The 20,337-nt window shown below is 43.3% G+C and overlaps 2 protein-coding genes across 3 annotated transcripts; one reads left to right on the top strand and one right to left on the bottom strand.

Annotated features, from left to right (window-relative positions):
- The first annotated feature begins 3,335 nt into the window (after positions 1-3,335).
- Positions 3,336-7,081, top strand: LOC100283529 (uncharacterized). 2 transcript variants are annotated; one of them, XR_002268618.2, is made up of 8 exons: positions 3,336-3,834; positions 4,650-5,161; positions 5,248-5,320; positions 5,585-5,658; positions 5,742-5,805; positions 6,213-6,300; positions 6,383-6,467; positions 6,668-7,025. XR_002268618.2 is itself a non-coding variant. In NM_001156429.2 (8 exons), the coding sequence occupies exons 1-8, from the start codon at positions 3,730-3,732 to the stop codon at positions 6,749-6,751; spliced, it is 1,092 nt and encodes a 363-aa protein (NP_001149901.2). In that variant the 5' UTR covers positions 3,414-3,729; the 3' UTR covers positions 6,752-7,081. The 2 variants fall into 2 exon arrangements, 1 of the variants encoding a protein (NP_001149901.2); NM_001156429.2 differs by having other exon boundaries at positions 3,414-3,834; positions 5,585-5,665; positions 6,668-7,081.
- Positions 7,082-7,337: 256 nt separating this feature from the next.
- On the bottom strand, positions 7,338-14,135 carry LOC103654245 (DIS3-like exonuclease 2). Its single transcript, XM_008681075.4, has 6 exons — positions 13,421-14,135; positions 13,279-13,332; positions 13,122-13,187; positions 8,747-10,945; positions 8,588-8,659; positions 7,338-8,501 (listed from the first exon to the last, which is right to left on the bottom strand). Exons 1-6 carry the CDS (start codon positions 13,820-13,822, stop codon positions 8,103-8,105), a joined length of 3,192 nt encoding a protein of 1,063 aa, XP_008679297.1. The 5' UTR covers positions 13,823-14,135; the 3' UTR covers positions 7,338-8,102.
- Positions 14,136-20,337: the final 6,202 nt, after the last annotated feature.

Below are 20,337 nucleotides of genomic sequence, written 5' to 3'. Positions count from 1 at the left end.
GTCTTCTAGATATAATTGTCAAGATCAATCAAGCTCTAGTTTGATTCTCATAGAAGCATATATGGACTGACAGTAATATGGTCAAGCCAATTCACGATTCCTCATATCTTATTCTCTTTGGCTTGACCAATCCTCTAAATCACTTTGTCCTCTATTCTGGTCATATGTATGTAGTGATTTCTCAGGTCTTGTCCATATATTCAAACCAATATAGAGATCATATTATATCCATTTGCATTGTCTCATTGGTTATTTAACCTCGTGTTGAACCTTTGTTCACTGATCATTATACACTATTCAAGTATGTTCATCATACTGAATTTCCTGTTCAACACTTAGCAAACTCGTTAGACCTTTAAATGTGTTGTTATCCAAATCACCAAAACTCACAAAAGGGATGAATGCACTTTCAATGACTCATGTTGAATTGTGTACAACTCCAACTAATACTTTATTTGTGTTTAACCCGCCGTCCACTTTGTATGCTCACTGAGTCTAGAAAAACATTTATAGCTTGTTCCCTGATCTTTCTGGAATTTGGGACGCAGTTCGGGAAATAAAGAAAATAGGGAAAAGGAGTTTAGAAATTGATTTTTAGTTTAAAAATAATTGCAGAAACCCATTTAATTCATGAAAATTTCATATTAAATCCAAACAAGTTCATTCCAATTTCTATAATTCTATAATATTATTTTTTATCATATAATACCTCTGTTTTGTCATGAGAACAACAATAAAATTGACTTCCTAATTAATCCTATATCAAATACATAGAAACTTTGGAAATTCGTAACTTCCCCATTTTAATTCTAAATTGAACCGTTTTAGTTGTGTTAGTCTCGTATGAATATTAGTCTTGCAAACACACACACTTACCTTTTTGTTTAAGCAAAAGCGTATGGTGGTACGTGTCCGATGACTAACGATGTACGAGGGAATTTCTTCCGGTATGTGTGAAACGTGCTCTCCAATAATGAGACCATGCAAATCGTGACATATATCGAAGTCTGCATGATACTGATGGTTGCAATGTAGTGGTGAAACAGATGGATTCTAAATAACAAAATTTATGTATGGCCTGAATCACAAATTGATTATAAAACATTTTCTCATAACGGTATAACACATATTTTGTATATAAGTTATCGTAGTATACTGGTATTATATATTCCCGTTGCAACGTACGGGCATTCAGCTCATTCAATCTATATAGATTAAAAGCTAACGGAACAAGTCCAAACCGAGCAGGTGGGAGAGGTTGAATTGACCATTTGCGCTGCAACTGTCTGGCAGTTTGCTTTCCACCTTTCTGTGATCTCTTGCTGTGAAGTGTGAACCCCTACGTGTCACGCACGCAGCAGTCGTGTTCTGTAGCAAGTCTTGGTCACGACACTTGACAATGGCAAGCTTGGTTGAACTTGCCAACCACGTCTGAACATTTCACTCGTCATGAGTTGAATATAGTAGTACGCCAGGACCATCTGGCCGCTCTGCTCTCGACTGTTCTAAATAACCAGAAAAGGCAAGGAAAAAGAACGAGACCTATCCCGAATTGAACCTCAGAACATTCAGAGCGTCCAGTTTGACTTTTCTCATCAGTGTTGCAAGGAACTCATCCTTGGGGGTCAGGTTTCAGATCCTGTTAGAAGTGTGCAGCAAGAAAAGATTATCAGAAAACCGGAGAATCCTGATGATCTATCTCCTCGTCACTGTAAGCCTTCTTATGGATCTTCTCGTGAAGTATTTAGGCTTCAGAATGGGCCAGAGATGTGTTTACTTCTGGCCCATCATAGTAGCGGTACGCACTTACAAGAGCCATGCACCAACAGCGCTGAAACGAAGAAATGATCATTAATAAGATTTATTATTTTGCTAACTTACAATTCTACTCCCCTAAAAAAAAGTGTTACTCAGCAGCCTGTATCAATCCAAAAAAAAAAGGAAAATAAAATTGCATCCAGTTTAAATGAAGGGTACCATGTTGGCAACCACTAAATGGTCTAACTTAGTGAACCGGAAACAGTATCTTATCTTGACACACAAGCTAGCAACCGCGGAATTTCTCAGATGGGGCCATGCATTAGACCAGTTGTGCTAACCGAAATCCGCCATATCAATGTTGAGAAGACTACTTTTATGTATCGGCAGTACCGTCGTCTGATCAGTAACATATTGTATTTATGATGCACAGTAAGCTTAGAATGGAACCAAAATCTAACCAAATTAAAAAAAAAAATATGCATTCATGCATCAGTAAGTTCGCACGATGCAGGAAATCAGTAAAAAGTTTCCCACGGAGTAAGACGACGACCGCGTGCAGCCATTTTGAGTTGCCGCAACAAAAAGTCCCATTTAGCTTGGGTAGGTATTGGGTCCACCCAGCCAGTTCCATGATCACATCCCTCTCAATCATGAAGCTAGTGCCAGCAGTAAGGGATATTTCCTTTCGGAAGCTTCAGCATGGCATGAACCAGGTAGGCGCCGGTTTTACAGATAATACTGGCACGGCATTTCGCAGCCGTTTCTTGTGAGCCATGTGGAATTCATGCTTGGTTTTTATGTCCTTTTTATGTGCCGTGCAGCTTGATCTGGCGACCAGAGGACGCATAAGGGACTCCCTGTACCGGTTGGCCAGCAGTCTTGAACAAAGGCACTGTGGAGGATTGGGATCCTCGGGTTCAAATAGGTAATACTCATATTGCAACTTTTTCTTGGATAGATCATAGATGGCATGCATGTTCTGACGTTAATTCGTGGAATCACTGTACCCTGATCCACAGTTTCAGGTGCTGAATTTGTTGATAGTGTTACGCATGGCAGGTTCGCGTCGGGCGGCGGCGGATTTGCCGAGACGCAGGCGGACCCCATGGATCGGTCAGTGGCACGGCTCCTTCTGCAGAAACCCTCCTACCGGAAGACTGCCCCGCCGCACCGGAGACCTTAGCTAGTCGCCTCTTGCATCAGTGCAAGGGTTGTATACCTCATTCCTACTGCTACTCTGAAAGCCCCCTGAACTAGCATGGATGTAGAGAAAGTTCCCCTGTATAATATGCTGCTGCCTAGATGTAGCTTCTAACGTACAACGTCAGTTATGAGAGAGAAAGACTATCTTACCCCTGTTTCACGTGTAGCACCTTCAATGTATTAATAGTGATATTTTACTGTACACTTTTTTTTTTCTACATAGCACCGTTTTCTTATATTGAATATTTTTCTATATAAAACTCACTCGCAGTAATCAAGTCGAGTTGTACCTTTTCATTTTTAATAAAATTTCTCAGTAGCCTCCTGATCTTTTAAAAAAAACTCACTCGCAAAAAAAAACTTTAGAACTCGGATGTCGGAATGGCTAACCATCCACTGACTGGTAGGGCCGCATAGGATGGTCGACTTCGGCTCTACATGTCGCCTCCCCCGCGCACGGTGAGCCGCTGCTGCCGGCGTTGCGTACCCGCTAACCGCCGCGGACAAGGCCACCACGACGTCACAGAAAAAGGGAAGGGGTCGAAATATCCAATCGAGACCCACCACCGAACGAGTCCAAATCCGCTCGTCTCCCCTCGAAGTCACTCCCTCCAGCCCTCGCCGGCTCCGCGTCCTCCGGCTCTCCCACCCGAGCCGAGACCACCCATCCAAGCGCGCGCAGCTCCGGAAGCGACAGGGCCGGACGAGCGCCTCCCAAATTTAGCAGCCGCGGAGCGCGTGGGCGTGGGTCCGTAAGGAGGGTCGATGGGGTACCTGCCGTCCCTGAGCAGCAAGGCGGCGCACTTCGTGTCCGACCTCACCACCGTCATCCTCAGCCCCGTCTCCGAGCGCGAGACGTCCCACCTCCCCGTGAGACACCGGATCCGAGCTCCCTTCCTCTCCCCTCTCGCGTAGGCGATTCGGTCCTGTTTTTTTTTTTCCAATTGGGGTCTCGCTCGCGCTCCGGATTCGGGCGGTTGGGCGACTCGGGCTGTGACATCCGCTCGGGTGAAGAGCGATTTCGCACCTGGGACGTCCTATCGATAGGGTTTGGTGCGCGATTCCTGAGGTTTTAGTGTTGATTGCTGCTAATTAGGACAGGCTTTGGTTGGTGGAACTGTTGCTACCTGGCAAGCGCTCTTGTTTTGTTCATGCTTAGGATTTGCTTCTTCTGATATGAGCTTATTCAGAAATCGGCGCTCCAATACAGTTAGAGCTGTTCACTGGGTCAGACAATCTGTGTTCGTGAAATAATTTTGGTTTAAGGATGTTTAGATCATTAGATGCCTATGATATGCGAAGGACGCACTGAAATAGGTTTACTCCATCAATGTCGCATTTCCTTTGTGTTTTCACTTGTCATGTAGGAAAGTTCTGATGGAAATCAAGTTCTATCCGCCCTTGGTTACATTTCAGTCTAGTCTTTTTATGATGTCATTGGCTGGCTGATAGATGTAGCTGCAAGGCCAAAGTTGATCAGATGTTTCTTTTGGTAGCTTTCCATTTCTTTATTCTCTGTCTTTTACTCTTTCATGCTGTAGTAAGTTGCATGTCGTCGGATGATGATTGCTGTACATGTGTTTGGTTCCAGTTAGTGCTAGCACTTACTCTTAACCATGCCAGGTTTTCAGTCATCATCTCATGTTATTGAAAGTTTAGATTTCAATTTCTTTGGAATTTTGCAGGAGGTTGACGAAGTGCTAGAAAATTTGGACGATGATAAAGATTCCGAGCACAATTCCGATAGCCTTGATGGCCCTGACACATCTTCCTTTAGAGCATTCTTGATCTCATTTTTGTCATCATCGAGCTCTAATAACGATTCAATGGAGATAATTCCTGAGCAGAATGGGGACATGGGTTACCCTACTTTAACACCCATGGGGAAGGGAAGCAAGGGAAGAACGGGTCTGTTAAGTAGGGGGAAGCATTCCATCGGAAAAATCATTAACAAGGCGGCAAGGATTAGTGGTTTCAAACAAACAACTGCAGAGCCTAAAATTGACAGGGAGGCAGTAACTCATACTGAACCAGATGCACCTGTACTGGAGCACCAGGAACCAAAGGAAGTTGCTTCCTTCGGTAGTTTGCCAACTATGTCGGAACCATCTGTTCTTTTGTCAGAACTGATGCAAAGGATTCTTTATGCCTCTCTCCCGGCTCTTGCCCAGGGAAGGAACTGGGTCTTGCTATACAGGTTTAAGATGTCTCTACTCTGATATTTTCTAACTTTTGACCATATGGGTCTACTGTTATCTAATGTTTATGTTCATAGTTGTGCAGTACATGGAGGCATGGCATATCTTTATCTACTTTATATAGAAGGAGCATGCTTTGCCCTGGTTTCTCACTCTTGGTAATGTTGCTGTTTCCTAAGTGTCTCAAATGTTATGTTTTTTCACTGTTATAAGAAACGGCAGCCTCTTTCACCTCTGCAGTTACTGAATGTTCCATATTTTAGGTGATAGATCTTATTTTAACTCCATAAGTTGCTATATTGTTGATGGTGTCGATTTTTTTGGGGGTACTCATAGCATTATCTGATATTATTTCAAAAAAAGGTGTCATGGATTGCTTATTGCTACTTTTCCATTCTTCATCATCTGATGCTATGTTACAGGTTGTTGGGGATAAAAAAGGCACAGTTTTTGGTGGTTTAGTTGAGGCCCCATTGCAGCCATCTAGTTCAAAGAAGTATCAGGTTTCACCTCAGCATTTTGATATATTGTTTGTTAAAAAAATTCTTGTGCTGAATATTTTGCAAATTAATCTTGCAGGGGACCAATAATTCCTTTGTTTTCACTAATTTACACAATCGCCCTGTCATCTATCGACCGACAGGTAATTTCAGTTTATCCATTTCATGGTTTTCTTGATAACATCAAAATATGGTGAAATCTCTATTTCATGTTATTTCAGTGCAATTGTTATAACAATTTACCAATTCTGCTGTGACTTTGTTGTGCATTCTGTGAACTGTTTTTCTTTGTGTAAGCTATTGAAAATCTACTTACTTGCACTACTGCAGGCGCAAACAACTAATTTATGGTGTTAGGTTTTTTTTTAAAAAAAAACCCATGTTAGTGGCAATCTAGTTTGAGGATTGGTTAACATTTAAAATATTTTAGTTCATGTAATTTTAGTTTTGCAGAGGTTGGAAGGAATCTGAATAATGGCTGTATCACCTCGATGCAATAGCCTTGTTTTTAATAAGCCTCCTTCATCTTAAAGTAAAAAATTTACTGCAGGTGCAAATAACTACTTTACGATGTGCTCTACCGACTATTTGGCTCTGGGGGGAGGAGGTCATTTCGCACTTTATCTTGACGCAGACCTGTAATGCCTCGCGCTATCTACGACTAATATACAGGCAGTTGTTAAATTTCTGTACAATTCACCTTCTCGTTTCCATTTGCAGTTTGATTGGTTCAAGTTCTAATTCAGAGACTTTTAACAACGGGTGTTTATCGCATTCTTCAGACTTCTCAGTGAAAGATGTTGAGGTATTTAAAACATTGAAGCAGTGTGTTCTGCATCTTTCTTCCTGGTAAAAATAATTACGATCAAGAAGCTTTCAAGATTAACCTATCAATGGAAATAATTCTGCAAGGACATAAAGAGCCTATTTATGGACGTCCACATGTTATGTAAGTTTGGGGGTAAGGCACTTTTTAACATGTCTCTTTTTTCTCGTTCAATGCAGCTTTGGGGCTTCGTCTACCCTTCCAAATACGAGGAGATGCTGACACTCTGCCGGACTGAGAAACCAGGAATCTGTCGATGGTGAGTGGTGACCAATCCCATAGCCAGTTGAACAGACAAATGGACATGTCGCGTCTGTACAGTTTTTAGTAGGCTTTGAGAGTTGCGAGCATTTTTGTGCGCCGGTAGTACTGGAGACTTGCTTTTTCTCAAGCGACTTCGCTCAGATTTGTAAATAGTGTACTTTTGTTACTGTCACATGGCGAAACATGTACGCTACTAGTTGTTCCAGTGATGGGCACTTTGAGGTAAACTGTCACTGGTGGATCAGGCTTCTACCCAGGACTCGTGAAACAGCATCAACCTGTTCAAAGACAGCCTTTTAGATCCGGAAGCAATCAAATTAAGCGTCCACTGATGAATGCTCCTCATTCAGAACACTGCATAATCACCATTTTAGATGAATTAAAGTGCAAAACTGCAATGCTAAAATCCTGCACTTAGTAGCCAGTCCAAATGTGCTAGGGCGCAGCATCAGATTATCACTTAGGGCTTGTTCATTTTAATGCGAATCCATGTGAATTGGATGATATTAAATCGGTTTAAATCCATAATAAGTCAAAATTCATCTTAATCTCAACAAATACCCTCCAATCCACATGGAACGAAATAACCGAATAAACCGGTATAAATTAGAAACTATGGAGTACAATCAACTGTCCTTACACTGAGAGCTTAGTCTCAACAAAATGGATGTCATACAACATTTCTGAGTTGCTCGCATGTGCACGGGTAAAACTGCAATCGCAAAGAATAATTACATGACCACAACTTCATAAAGAGCACTGCAGTACTGCGCCATATATCTCGGCCTCACGAAACGGATGAAAACACAATTACACAAACGACAGCAACAATCACCAAATAGACTTATTATCCCAACATTTGAGTGAACCCATAAAAAAACATCAGGGCTAGTTCAGTTATTTCTGTCCCATATGAATTGGATAAGATTGAATGAATTATAATTTTTTAATTTATTTAGGATTTAAACTCACTCAATCCACATGAATTAAGAGCAAAAGGAACAAACCCTCGTTTCACAAACTAGCAGAAGATCATTGATGGAACCACTAAAATAGTGTGGCATTAATGTAGACTCCCACTTCCACCATTTTGGTACCTCAACAGGCAGTCTGGGATTAAAAACGGAAGCCACTTGACTCTGCCATCAAAACCTCATGTCACAGGATGGGAAAGAACGGATTGGGGTAGGGGTTTTCTTTTTCTGTGCTGGAAGGGTACCTAATTTGCTATACATGAATGAAATATCTACAGCACTAAGTTGGAATTTGCCCACCATCATTTTATTACTTTCGTTCGACTGAAAAACTGTTGAAATCGACCAACTATTTCCTGTCATGACAGGAGGTTTCCTATAACTTGAAGTATGACGCCATGTACAGTCTTACGCCAATGTCCACCGCACAATCCTCACCACCAATTGCATGAAGAACCACAGGGATGTCACTAAGGTAATGTATCACCAAGGGGAGAACGGCTGGGGCGGTCTGAGCTTTCACTGCGTCGCCACTCAACAAAACAGACTTGGCAGTGCAGCCGCCAGCTTCTGTTGCTCCTGATTCCTCGTCTTCTTCAGACAACTCTGAAGGGTTCACCACCACCGCGACTTCCTCAATCGGCCTGCGCTTCATCTGAGTTCCTCTCCTTTGAGCAGGCTTGTTCCTGCATGTATCAAGCACTAACGTTCCAGTGACTTCTAACCATTCAACTGATAATCCCTCAACTTCATCATAATATATCCTTCGTTCCATCTGCATCATAAAATCACAGAGGTGAGAAGTCAGAAAAATGAAACAAGTGTTCCTTCTGTACGAGGGTTGGCAAAAAAAAAACATACCGCAAGCTTGGGCACATAAACTGACATGAACCTGGGACCAAGTCCCAGAACTCTAGCATTGCATACCACAGTCTGAAAAGATAAAAAAACAGCAGAATTTCAAAATAAAGATCACATAACAACTTGCTCGAAAGCTGCAAATGGTGATGCACCAGTTACCTCTTTGTTCTTTATCAGAGCCCACATGTAGAGCTTCTGTCCAGCTTCTTCTGCACGGCGACCAGCCCACTTTCTTTCATTACAGTGTTCAGCAATCTCCCCAAGATTTTCAGAGGAAGGAACCTTAAATTTCTTAGCTGCAGCAGAAAGTGCCTTTTTCCCTTCTTCAGATTCAGCAGCATCCTTGCACAACTGAAGGCCAGTAAAACACATATCCATCAATTCACAAGATGCTTTGACTCCATTCTGGCCTGCGGAAGATTTCTTCTGTTTCATATACACTTGTTCAGCTTCAATCACCGCATTCAGAGTCCTGTGAACAATTATATCAGGATATCTTCGAAGTGGTGAAGTGAAGTGTGTATACAAAGGGACAGACAGCGCATAATGTGCCCAATCATCTTTCTTGCTTATCAGGTCCCCTGTGCAAAAGTATTCTGCTGACTGCATTTGCTTTGAAGCATAAAACATGATAATATCAAACATAACAGGATCCTCCTGCAGCTTTTCCTTTATTCTAGAAAGTGAAAGGTGGAGTTGACCAGATGATGAAACATCCAATTCAAAACCATTCTTAGCACAAAATGCCTCGAACTCTCTGGACTTCCGCAAATTAGGTTCAGGGTGCCTACGAAGTAAGGCACAATCAGGAAATGCATTAGATATGACTTCTGCAGCTGACATATTCGCCAACAACATTAGCTCCTCAACAATGAAGCACGCATTCTTCCTCACGTAACGATAGCTATCACATGGATCCCCATCTTCATCAAACAGGATCATAATCTTTGCAGTATCAAGAGAAAGAGCTCCACCCTTGAACCTAATTTCCTTCAGATTTTTTGAGACTTCATAGAGGCCTCTAAGTGACTTGATAACATCATCTCTCCCAAATATACCATGTACTTCAAGAGAAGAAACTTCAGGCCTAGTCTGACTGGTTTCATTACAAATCAGATCCTGCACAAGCTCATATGACAGCTTGCAGCACGAAAAGATGATGCTTCGACCAATCCAACGACTAATTAGGTTACCATGAGGATCAATATCCCAAATAATTGAAAAGGCAAGCCTATCTACACCTGGATTAAGTGAAACCACTTCCGAAAATCCTGAAGGCAACATTGAGATTTTATGTTTCAGGGTGTAAACACTTGTAGATCGACTTTGAGCTTCAGCATCTAAAGCAGTCTCTGGATGTAAAAAGTAAGAAACATCAGCAATGTGAACCCCAATACGGACAGTTCCTCCTGAAAGTATTTCAATTGATATAGCATCATCCAGATCCGATGCAGTAGGAGGGTCTATTGTAAAAGTCAAGACCTTCCTCAAATCTTTTCTAGCTTCAAGTTCTTTTTGAGGAATCTTCCAACAATTGTCAGGAAGGCATGCCAAGGACTCAGGGGAAAACTCAGCATCACAGATCACATTCTCAAATAATATAGCATCCATGTGTGTTTTGACATGTCCAACCTTCCCCAAGAACCGTATAACATGGGCATAGGGATAGAGGTTTTCCTCATTCCATTCATCAATTCGTGCAGCAACCAATTCCTTCTTAACAGCTACGTTACCTCTTAGGCTCTGCCTGACACTATCTGGCAAAGTGCTAAAACTCACAACCATCTGAGGGAATTTGGGGTCAGTAGGCAAGAGATAAAACAAGCCTGTAACTGATTGTGTTCTGTTGTTCATCCTGTTTAGACCCATCTGGTTTTTCTGCTGCTCTCCGTCAGGGAACTCTGAGAAAGAAGCAAGGAAACCTACAATGGCATCACGGCGCGGAGACTTCTTAATTATTGATAATACTTTCCCAGTAGGACGTCTGCTTGGATGAGAGTATATCGTGGCACTGATCCTTTGTAATGCTCTTGCAACCTCACTCTTTCCATCATTCAAGTCTATCTCATTCCTTTCAGGGATAGTAGCATTCCCATTTCCACACTTAACAGCTTGACTAAAACCACTGTTCTTGTGAGGGGGATGTGTCCTATCCAAAACAGGTACTCCGTTACTGCAATTTTCAAACTTGCAGCCGTCGTCTGCCTGTCCTTTCTTCCAACTATGATTCCTATTTGTTTCACTAACCTCACACACCACAGAATCTCCTATCAGAGGGTTGCACGCAACGTTTGGTCCTTTCATTCTAGTCCAGTGAGCAACAGGGTCCAGTGTGATAGCAACAAGATCACCTTCAACCTGCAATGTCATTCATGAGATAACATGATAAGTTCAAAATCCGTGTACCACTGTAGCATAAATAGGCAGAGCTAGAGAACAGAATGCTATAGGCACTGCAAGCATTGGAACTCGACCCCTTATAACAAACCATATGTACGGCATCAAGATAAAAAAGTGCATAGACACATGCATATGCATACACCTATAGCACTAGTTGTTTGTTTAGAAAGCATAATCTTTGTTAGGAGTACTGGTAAAAAATAGAAAAGCCTCTTGCATGCAAGACGAAAGATAAAAATATAAAATTTGTTGAATAGAAAGATGAGCGACTAAACGAGAGCACCACACCTCCATTAGAACACTAAAACCCAACAAAACGATCAATAATATAAAACTAGTACTGCAGCTTTATTTGAATCATTTCCAAAGGTAAAAGCCATTGTGGTAATAATTACGATAGTCACATGTTTTTTTACGGTAAACGATAGTCGCATGTTATTTCAAGAAATGCCAATTGGTGTTGGTTGCAGTCCTGACCAAGTTCAGAATGAAAGCACGTTAAGCATACAAGGTATAGAATGCTTCAACCACCAGTAGGGATGTAATTGGATCGAATACGGACGGATATCACTGAAACCATATTTGTTTTTATATTTTTATTTGGATTCGAATTTGAATACAGATAGCTTCGGATACGAATACGAATGTTCTCGGATACAAATACGAATAGTTGTGTCAAATGTGGAACTAGTCAGGCACGGATATTGTTGGTAACGAATTTTTTGTCGGATAACGTGTAAGACATCATTCCACACATATCATGGTTGTAATCATTTATCCACTCCTTGAGTCCAACATTTTTTAGCATTATATGTGTACATATGTCGTGTTTTTTTGTAAAAAATCATGAATTTTTAGGTTTTGTGTGTATTATTAATTTATTTTGCATAAAATCATCAAAATGCAAATAAGTTACCAAGACTAATAAACATTCTATAAGAATATAACCTCAAGTCTCCACATGGAAATGATAAAGTGAAGTATTGCTTACGTTGGAACTTTGATACTTGAGTGATTTCACGTGTAATTCACGCAACAAGTTAAAGTGAAATGAAAGAAACACTAGCATATTGTGGATTTTATGGTCCAAATATTTTGGAGGATTATATGTGGACATATGTTATGCCTCCATAAAATTTCATGAATTTCTGAGGCTATTTGTGTATTATTAATTTATTTCTAACAAAAATCAACAAAATGCACACAGCTATCCGGATATTCGATATCTGACGGATATTAGACATATTGTATTCGAATTCGATATCCGAACAGAATATTTGTATTTGTATCCGTTATCCGGAAAAAAGTCCGGATACCCAAAAATTCCATCTAAACCAGTGTTCACCAACTTTGAATCCGGGTCCGGACGGATATTTTCCGAACCATATTACATCCCTAACCACCAGTGCTGGGAACAAGCTAATCATACTTTATGTGTCTGGTGTGTATAAGGTACAAGTTATTTTCAGCACAAATTGAGATGTCCAATTCTATGAGATGACAAACACTTGGATGGTTGGTGATGCTATATCACAGGAAGGAAAGATACAACATCAGGGCATCACGAACATTATGATCAACATGACCTTAACATGGGCCCCATATAGTCAAAAGCAAACGCTGTTGCGTTTAAGGCCGGCACCAGTCTTTAGATGGGCCCCGCTCCAATACAAAAAAATGTCAATCTTATATTCCTCGCTACGCTGCACTGTTTCACTCCATTCCCCAACCCGCCTTCGCTTTATGTCACCGTCTGATTTTTTTAATCGCTAAGACCAAGCATGAAGCTTACAGTCCAGTCGTAGCCCTTTTGCCCTTAAGGTCAAGGGCTACTATGTGTAAGGTCAACCTTAGCAATGCCAGCGAGGCCTCAAGGTAGATGGTTTTTGCACAATCCAGATGCCAACATAGTGCTGGATTTTGTCCTGTGTCATTTCATGCCAAATCTGGCAGCCTTTTTAATTCCTCCTGAGTAGGTAACTAGCAAGCAAAAAACCACATTCTAGGCATGCCTAACCAATCAACAGAGACACGAGCTTAGCGCGATAGCCTGCCCTACCCATTAAAACTTCCTTACGAGGAGCTTCGTAAACACCCAATTACTAGCACATCATGCATGCAGAGCTGTACATACCGCTCGGTTTTGTGCCAATCCTGTAATGAGAACATCCACCGAGACGCCATCAATCGTACAGTACGCCTGCAAAAATCACACAATTCAAACATTACCACCACACAGTTGCAAGGGAACAGTGTGAACGTTAGTAATCCGATAATGGAGCCGTGCTTGCCTCATTTCGGTTGTGAGCATTCACCCTGAACTTCCCCACGAAAGCATGCCCTCTCTGTGTAGCAAAGGCATCAAAGCAGTGTGTCAGTTCACGCGAAACCACAGCCACAAAGCCGCAAACCTCGCACGGCACCAGCAAATACCTTGACGGCCTCCTCCACGGCCCGCTCAGGCCAGTGAGGCTGGAAGTAACGCGTCCCCGGAGCTCCCCTGCCCAGCCTCGACACAGGCGCCTCCGTGGGTCTCGGCGTGGGGGGCAGGGGGCAGGATTGGCTCGTTCCCGCCGCGGACGGCTCTGCCTCGGCGTCGACGCCGGCGCTGCTGCCCACGTGCATGGGCGGCATCGATCTGACCGTCCTCGGCCCCGCAGCGTCCGCGTGCAGGCCCTGCGGCGCGGCAACGGCCGCCTGCCTGGAGCGCCGCGAGGAGCGGCGGCGGTTCTTCCTCCTCTCCTTGTCGTCTTCCTCACTCGCAGAGGCCGCAGCAGGAGGCGGCGGCGGGGCGGGCATGGGCACCGCAGTTGTGTGCTCCCCGGTGGCCCTCATGATGCAGACCCTCTCTCTGTCTCTCCTCGAAGGGCACGCAAGGAAGGAACCCTAGATCTGAGGCGTCCTCCGCTTCGTCGGTCCCCTCGTCGACACCGATGGATAAAAAAACGAGGCGTCGGGGAGAGAAGGGGACTGCAAGGAAGGGATAAAGGAGAGAGCGAAGGAAGTAGGAATGGAGGAGGAGGCGAGGGAGCCGAGGCGGGGACTGGGAGGGAACGAGGGATAGTTGTTGCTTCGCGAAGCAGCTTGGGGTGGGGTGGTGGCGCTAGGCTAGACCGCTAGTATAATCGAGGAGTACGTGTTAGCGCTCGGGTCGGCTCTTGCGTGTGGCCCGTGCGACGGCAAATGGACGTGGATGGTCGGCGGGTCGACTAGGCATGTTTGAAAGCTAACCTAGTTTTAAAAAAATTGTTTATATTTTTAATTTTTATAAACTAGTTTATAAAAAAACTGGTTTATAGTGTTTGGAATATCTCAGTTTTTATAAACTAGTTTAATGTAGGGAAGACTAGCTTCTTGATTTTAAAAAAACTGGGAATCTAATTTTTATAAACTGTTATATTTTATTAACCAGTTTAAAAACTGAATGCTTTCAAATACTCCCTCCGTTTCTTTTTATTTGTCGCTGGATAGTACAAATTTGCACTATCCAGCGACAAATAAAAAGAAACGGAGGGAGTATGTTCTTAGTTTTTCGTCTTTTCTAACAAGTAGTAGGTATTAGATCGGACCTCTTGAGGTTCGCATGTGCATTTGTGGCTAACCTGTGTTTGTTGTTCTGAGCCTTTTGATTTATGGTTGATTCTGTCTTTTGCACGATGCATCGGCAGCTGTGCATCTGACCTTGCAATTGCTTTGGCTACTCACAATGAGGATTTCATGTCTCTCTCTGTTTCCAAAAATGCCACATCAGATTTATAGATGAATGAAATACTCTATCTCAATAGAGAGTTTCATCTCACTATTTCATATGTCAACATACTTCTTAAAGGCTACATATAAATAACCAATAGGATTTACTCAATTATATGAAGATGAAATAAAACACTCTCAGTGGAGGTTTTACACAGTTTCTAAGACATTGGAAACGAGTTAACATAGTTTCATCCCCATAAAACTCTTCCTTCTTAAATGATGTGACATGTTATCCAAATAGCTGATGTGGTAGGCTAATTAATACATGAAACACCCAATGAAACTTCCATTGTGAATAGCCTTAATTCACTGATATAATAGCATACATAATTATTCGCGACCGAGACGGTGCTTGCATTGCGTGCAGCCCGCAGGGCAAGGACGGCAGTGGGACGGGGGGAATGGACACTGATGGTCCGGCGGCAGCCGGCAGTTGCCAGCGCGTCGACTATTGCCTCGCTAAATAAAATTGGTTAATTTCAATTAAATCCAATAATCTCCACTGAAAATTTAGTCATAGAAGAAATGTTTTCATGTATGTTATTGTTTATTATATAAGTATTTCAGTGAATCTGCTAAGTTGAACTTCAACCTAGACAGGAGGCTATACTTATCTACAACTGAATAATAAAGTATATCTTGAATTGTCAAATTTGTGTACTAATTTTGATATATTAACTTTGCAAACATGTAATTTATTAATAGTTATATGCTCGTTTATTACTATGGAAATTTATATTTATCACATAGATAGAGCTTGTTTAAATCAAGAGTATCTTTAACAACTCCTAAAAAATTTATCCCAGTACACTAGGGATTGGGATCTCTATAGAAGTCTTAAATCCCAAAAAGAAATTTATACTCCAATAGATCCACTTATTTTTTGCTAAAAAACTTTTGATTTGATTAATATGGACCCATTTTCTTTATGTCAGGTCTTCTTTCTCTCAATCTTAAGTACTCAACAGTCAACACCACCCGTGTGATGTTGCTTGCATCACCTGACCTCTTTTCTTGCTGCTAGTGGTAGGAAAAATATATAGTACTGAAAGGTAGGCACAGAAATACTAGTTAGGTCTGTTTAGTTGGCTAGCTCGGTAGCTAGAGCATCCAACAAACAGACCTAAAGCAACAACAACTATGATCTATGTGTTCGAAACAGAAGAATTTATGCTTGACCTGTCAATCAACGCAACCTGCCTACTGAAAGAGAAATGTGCCCTTGGGCCATTTTCTAGTATATTTTGGTGATTAAGTGCCCAACACATATTGAGTGAGTAATTATATACCAAATGATGGATGAAGTGCAAATCGACAAGAAGGTATGGCTCTAGACTTAGTACATTGTTTTTTGTGTACTAATATATTTGTCTAAGTGCTAGAATCAGGAAAAGAAAAGGATTGGAAAAGAGTTGGTTGTGTACAGCCAACTGCTGCTCAGTCTGGGTGCACCGGACAGTGTCCGGTGCGGCAGGCTGGGCTCTGGCGAACTGGCCACTCTCGGGAAATCGTCGTCGGCGTACGACTATAATTCACCGGACTGTCAGGTGGTGCACCGGACTGTCCGGTGAGCCAACGGCCGCCAGCGCAACGATCGGCCGCGCAATCCGCGCGCGACGCGTGGCCCCAGCCAACGGTCGGCTGGGGGCACCGGACTGTCCGGTGCGCCAACCAGCCCGAAGATCCAACGGTCGGTTGGGGGCACCGGACTGTCCGGTGTGCACTGGACAGTGTCCGGTGCGCCAACCAGCCCGAAGATCCAACAGTTGGCTGCGCCAGGAATGGAAGGAGATCCGCACCGGACATGCTACAGTGGATGTCCGGTGGTGCACCGGACTGTCCGGTGCGCCACCCGACAGAAGGCAAGAATTGTCTTCCTTGTTGGGTTCTAACGGCTCCTAGCTGCCTTGGGGTTATAAAAGGGACCCCTAGGCGCAGGGAGGAGTCACCCAAGCATTACTTGATCATTCCTAAGCACCAAGACTCCATTCTCGCGCATTCGATTCTTTGAGACAGTGACTTGAGCTCCATTTGAGTAGAGAACTCCTTGAGTTGTGTTGTGAGCTCAAGTTGTGGCTTGTGTGCGTGATTGTGCTCGTGTTTTGAGTCTTGTGTGTGTTGCTATTCCCAACCTTACTTCTGTGCTTCTTTGTGATCATCAATTGTAAGAGCGAGAGGCTCCAAGATTGTGGAGATTCCTCGCAAACGGGAAAGAGTATAAGAAAGAAAAACATCGTGGTATTCAAGTCGATCATTGGATCACTTGAGAGGGGTTGAGTGCAACCCTCGTCCATTGGGACGCCACAACATGGAGTAGGCAAGTGTTACACTTGGCCGAACCACGGGATAAATCACTTTGTCTCTGGTGCTTATTTTCCTTGTGACCATTGTGTTTCACAAGAGCTCGGTCCTTAGCCACTTAATTTCATTGTGCTAACACTTAACCAAGTTTTGTGGCTACAAGTTTTAGATTTTTTTACAGGATCACCTATTCACCCTCCCCCCTCTAGGTTCTCTCAATTGGTATCTGTCGGGTACCGTAATTAGGGGTACCCTCAATGCTCCTTAACCCGGCTGGAAAACATCTTCAGAACAAACCGCAAAAACTGATAAGCATGATTCAAGTCAGGGCCTCGTCTACCAAGGGACGCGACCTCATCCGAGCCCAGCCTCGGTCTCGGGCGGGAACAATAGTCCCGGACGGATTCACGCCTAGCCCGAGGGCCTCCTCAGGCAGTGGGCGCACCCTCGGCTCGCCCAAAGCCCAGCTTGGGCAAACTTTGTCGTGCAGCGACCTCGGCCAAATCGCCTTACCAACCGACCGTATCGCATGCGCATTTAATGTGGGGATCGCCTGACACCTTATCCTGACACGCGTGCCTCAGTCGGCAAGGTTGTAGCATCCCAAAAATTCAAATCCTGAAATTTTCTCAAACTCCCTCTAAATTCAAAATGAATTTAAAATTTCGTTTCAAAATGTTTGTTTGCAAGTTGATATCAACAAATAAATTATAGTGGTCTATATTCTCTCCAAAATCCTCCTCAAAATATTCTACAAATATTTCCCCAGTGATCACCCTCAATTTCTTTTCAGAAATACTGCACAGATATTTCCCCAGTGATCCCCCTCAAATTCTTTCCAGATTTATTGGCCAAATATTCCACCAATATATCTCCAAGTATTTTCTTCCTAAGAAATACCTTCATAATCATTTTTCAAGTCCCTACAAATATTTTCTTCATAACTGAAAAGGGAATTAGGCTTACACCTAGTCCCTAATTAATTTTGGTGGTTGAATTGCCCAACACAAATATTTGGACTAACTAGTTTGCTCTAATGTATAAGTTATACAGGTGCCAAAGGTTCACACTTAGCCAATAAAAAGACCAAGTATTAGGTTCAACAAAAGAGCAAAGGGTCAACCGAAGGCACCTCTGGTCTGGCGCACCGGACTGTCCGGTGTGCCACCGGACATGTCCGGTGCACCAGAGGACACCAACTTCAAACTCGTCACCTTCGGGAAATTCCAGAGGCGACTCCGCTATAATTCACCGGACTGTCCGGTGTACACCGGACATGTCCGGTGCTCCAAGGAAGAGCGGCCTCCGGAACTCGCCAGCCTCGGGATTTCTCTTCAGCTGCTCCGCTATAATTCACCGGACTGTCCGGTGTACATCGGACTGTCCGGTGTAACAGCAGGGCAACGGCTATTTCGGCGCCAACGGTTACCTGCGACGCATTAAATGCGCGCGCTGCACGCGTAGAGGTCAGGCACGCCCATACTAGCGCACCGGACAATCTACAGTGCGTGTCCGGTGCGCCACCGGACATCCAGGCGGGCCCAGAAGTCAGAGCTCCAACGGTCAGAACCCAACGGCTTTGGTGACGTGGCTGTCGCACCGGACAGTCCGGTGGGTGTGCACCGGACTGTCCGGTGCGCCATCGAATAGACAACCTCACCAAACAGCTAGTTTGGTGGTTGGGGCTATAAATACCCCCAACCACCCTACATTCAAGTCATCCAAGTTTTCCACTTCCCAACTACTTACAAGAGCTCTAGCATTCAATTCTAGACACACCAAAGAGATCAAATCCTCTCCAAATTCCACACAACATTCTAGTGATTAGAGAGAGAGATTTGCTTGTGTTCTTTTGAGCTCTTGCGCTTGGATTGCTTTCTTCTTTCTTGATTCTTTCATTGCGATCAAACTCACTTGTAATTGAGACAAGAGACACCAAACTTATGGTGGTCCTTGTGGGAACTTTGTGTTCCAAGTGATTGAGAAGAGAAAGCTCACTCGGTCCGAGGGACCGTTTGAGAGAGGGTAAGGGTTGAAAGAGACCCGGCCTTTGTGGCCTCCTCAACGGGGAGTAGGTTTGAGAGAACCGAACCTCGGTAAAACAAATCCGCGTGTCTCACTTCATTATTCGCTTGCGATTTGTTTTGCACCCTCTCTCACGGACTCTATTATATTTCTAACGCTAACCCGGCTTGTAGTTGTGATTATTTTTGAGAATTTCAGTTTCGCCCTATTCACCCCCCCCCCCTCTAGGCGACTTTCAATAACTTTTCTCATGCTCATACGTATACGTATGCCTCCAGTGTCATACGGTGAGCTCTACAAGCAAATCTCACTTATACAAGACAAATCCATGCTCATCTCCCACTAATCCTCTCATCGCTCCCCCTAATCCCCCCACCATGGCTATAAATAGAGGGGCAAGGGCCTCCTCTCATCCCACCCCAAGCCATTTCATGGCAACTCTCTTCCCCCCCACACACACACACCCACTCCATGTTCCACACAAGCACACACTAGCACAAGGATCGTTCGATCGTTCTTCGATCGTTCGTCCCCTGTTCTTAGTTTGTTTGTTCGTTCGTCCGATCGTTCGATCGTTCGTCCGATCGTTCATGGTTCGTTCGTCCGTTCGTCCGATCGTTCGATCGTTCGTCCGTTCGTTCGTCCAAATAATCTTTTTCCTACCGTTATGCTGCCGAAATTCTGATCATTCGTTCGTTCGATCATTCGATCGTTCATCATTCGTTCATAGTTCCTATTCATCGTTCATCGTTCATTCATAGTCCCTATTCATCATTCTTCCAGATAATCTTTGTCCTCCCGTTATGCTGCCGAAATTCCGATCGTTCGTTCGTCCGATCATTCGATCGTCCGTTCGTCCAAATAATCTTTTTTCGTACCGTTATGCTGCCGAAATTCCGATCGTTCGTTCGTTCGATCATTCGATCGTTCATCGTTCGTTCATAGTTCCTATTCATCGTTCATCGTTCGTTCATAGTCCCTATTCATCGTTCTTCCAGATAATCTTTGTCCTGTCGTTATGCTGCCGAAATTCCGATCGTTCGTTCGTCCGATCATTCGATCGTTCGTTCGTTCATAGTTCATATTCATCGTTCATCGTTCATTCATCGTTCCTATTCATCGTTCATCGCTCGTTCATACGAACTATTCACCATCACTATTCACCGTTACTATTCACCGACACTACTCACCATAGTTACTATTCATCATCGTTACTATTTATCATCGTTACTACTCATCGATGATATCTATAGTAACTTTTTCGTCGTCAC

The sequence above is a fragment of the Zea mays genome, chromosome 4 (assembly GCF_902167145.1).
Source record: "Zea mays cultivar B73 chromosome 4, Zm-B73-REFERENCE-NAM-5.0, whole genome shotgun sequence".
Lineage (NCBI taxonomy): Eukaryota > Viridiplantae > Streptophyta > Magnoliopsida > Poales > Poaceae > Zea > Zea mays.
Note: the sequence above shows the minus strand (reverse complement) of the source record. Positions and strands in the feature narration are given on the sequence as shown.

Coding starts and splice junctions, on each gene's coding strand:
- LOC100283529 (NM_001156429.2), top strand. CDS start 3,730: ATGGGGTACCTGCCGTCCCTGAGCAGCAAGGCGGCGCACTTCGTGTCC. Junction 5,162..5,247: donor AACTGGGTCTTGCTATACAG/GTTTAAGATGTC, acceptor ATAGTTGTGCAG/TACATGGAGGCATGGCATAT. Junction 5,321..5,584: donor GCCCTGGTTTCTCACTCTTG/GTAATGTTGCTG, acceptor GCTATGTTACAG/GTTGTTGGGGATAAAAAAGG.
- LOC103654245 (XM_008681075.4), bottom strand. CDS start 13,822: ATGAGGGCCACCGGGGAGCACACAACTGCGGTGCCCATGCCCGCCCCG. Junction 10,946..13,121: donor GATTGGCACAAAACCGAGCG/GTATGTACAGCT, acceptor ATGACATTGCAG/GTTGAAGGTGATCTTGTTGC. Junction 8,502..8,587: donor TTTATGTGCCCAAGCTTGCG/GTATGTTTTTTT, acceptor TTTATGATGCAG/ATGGAACGAAGGATATATTA.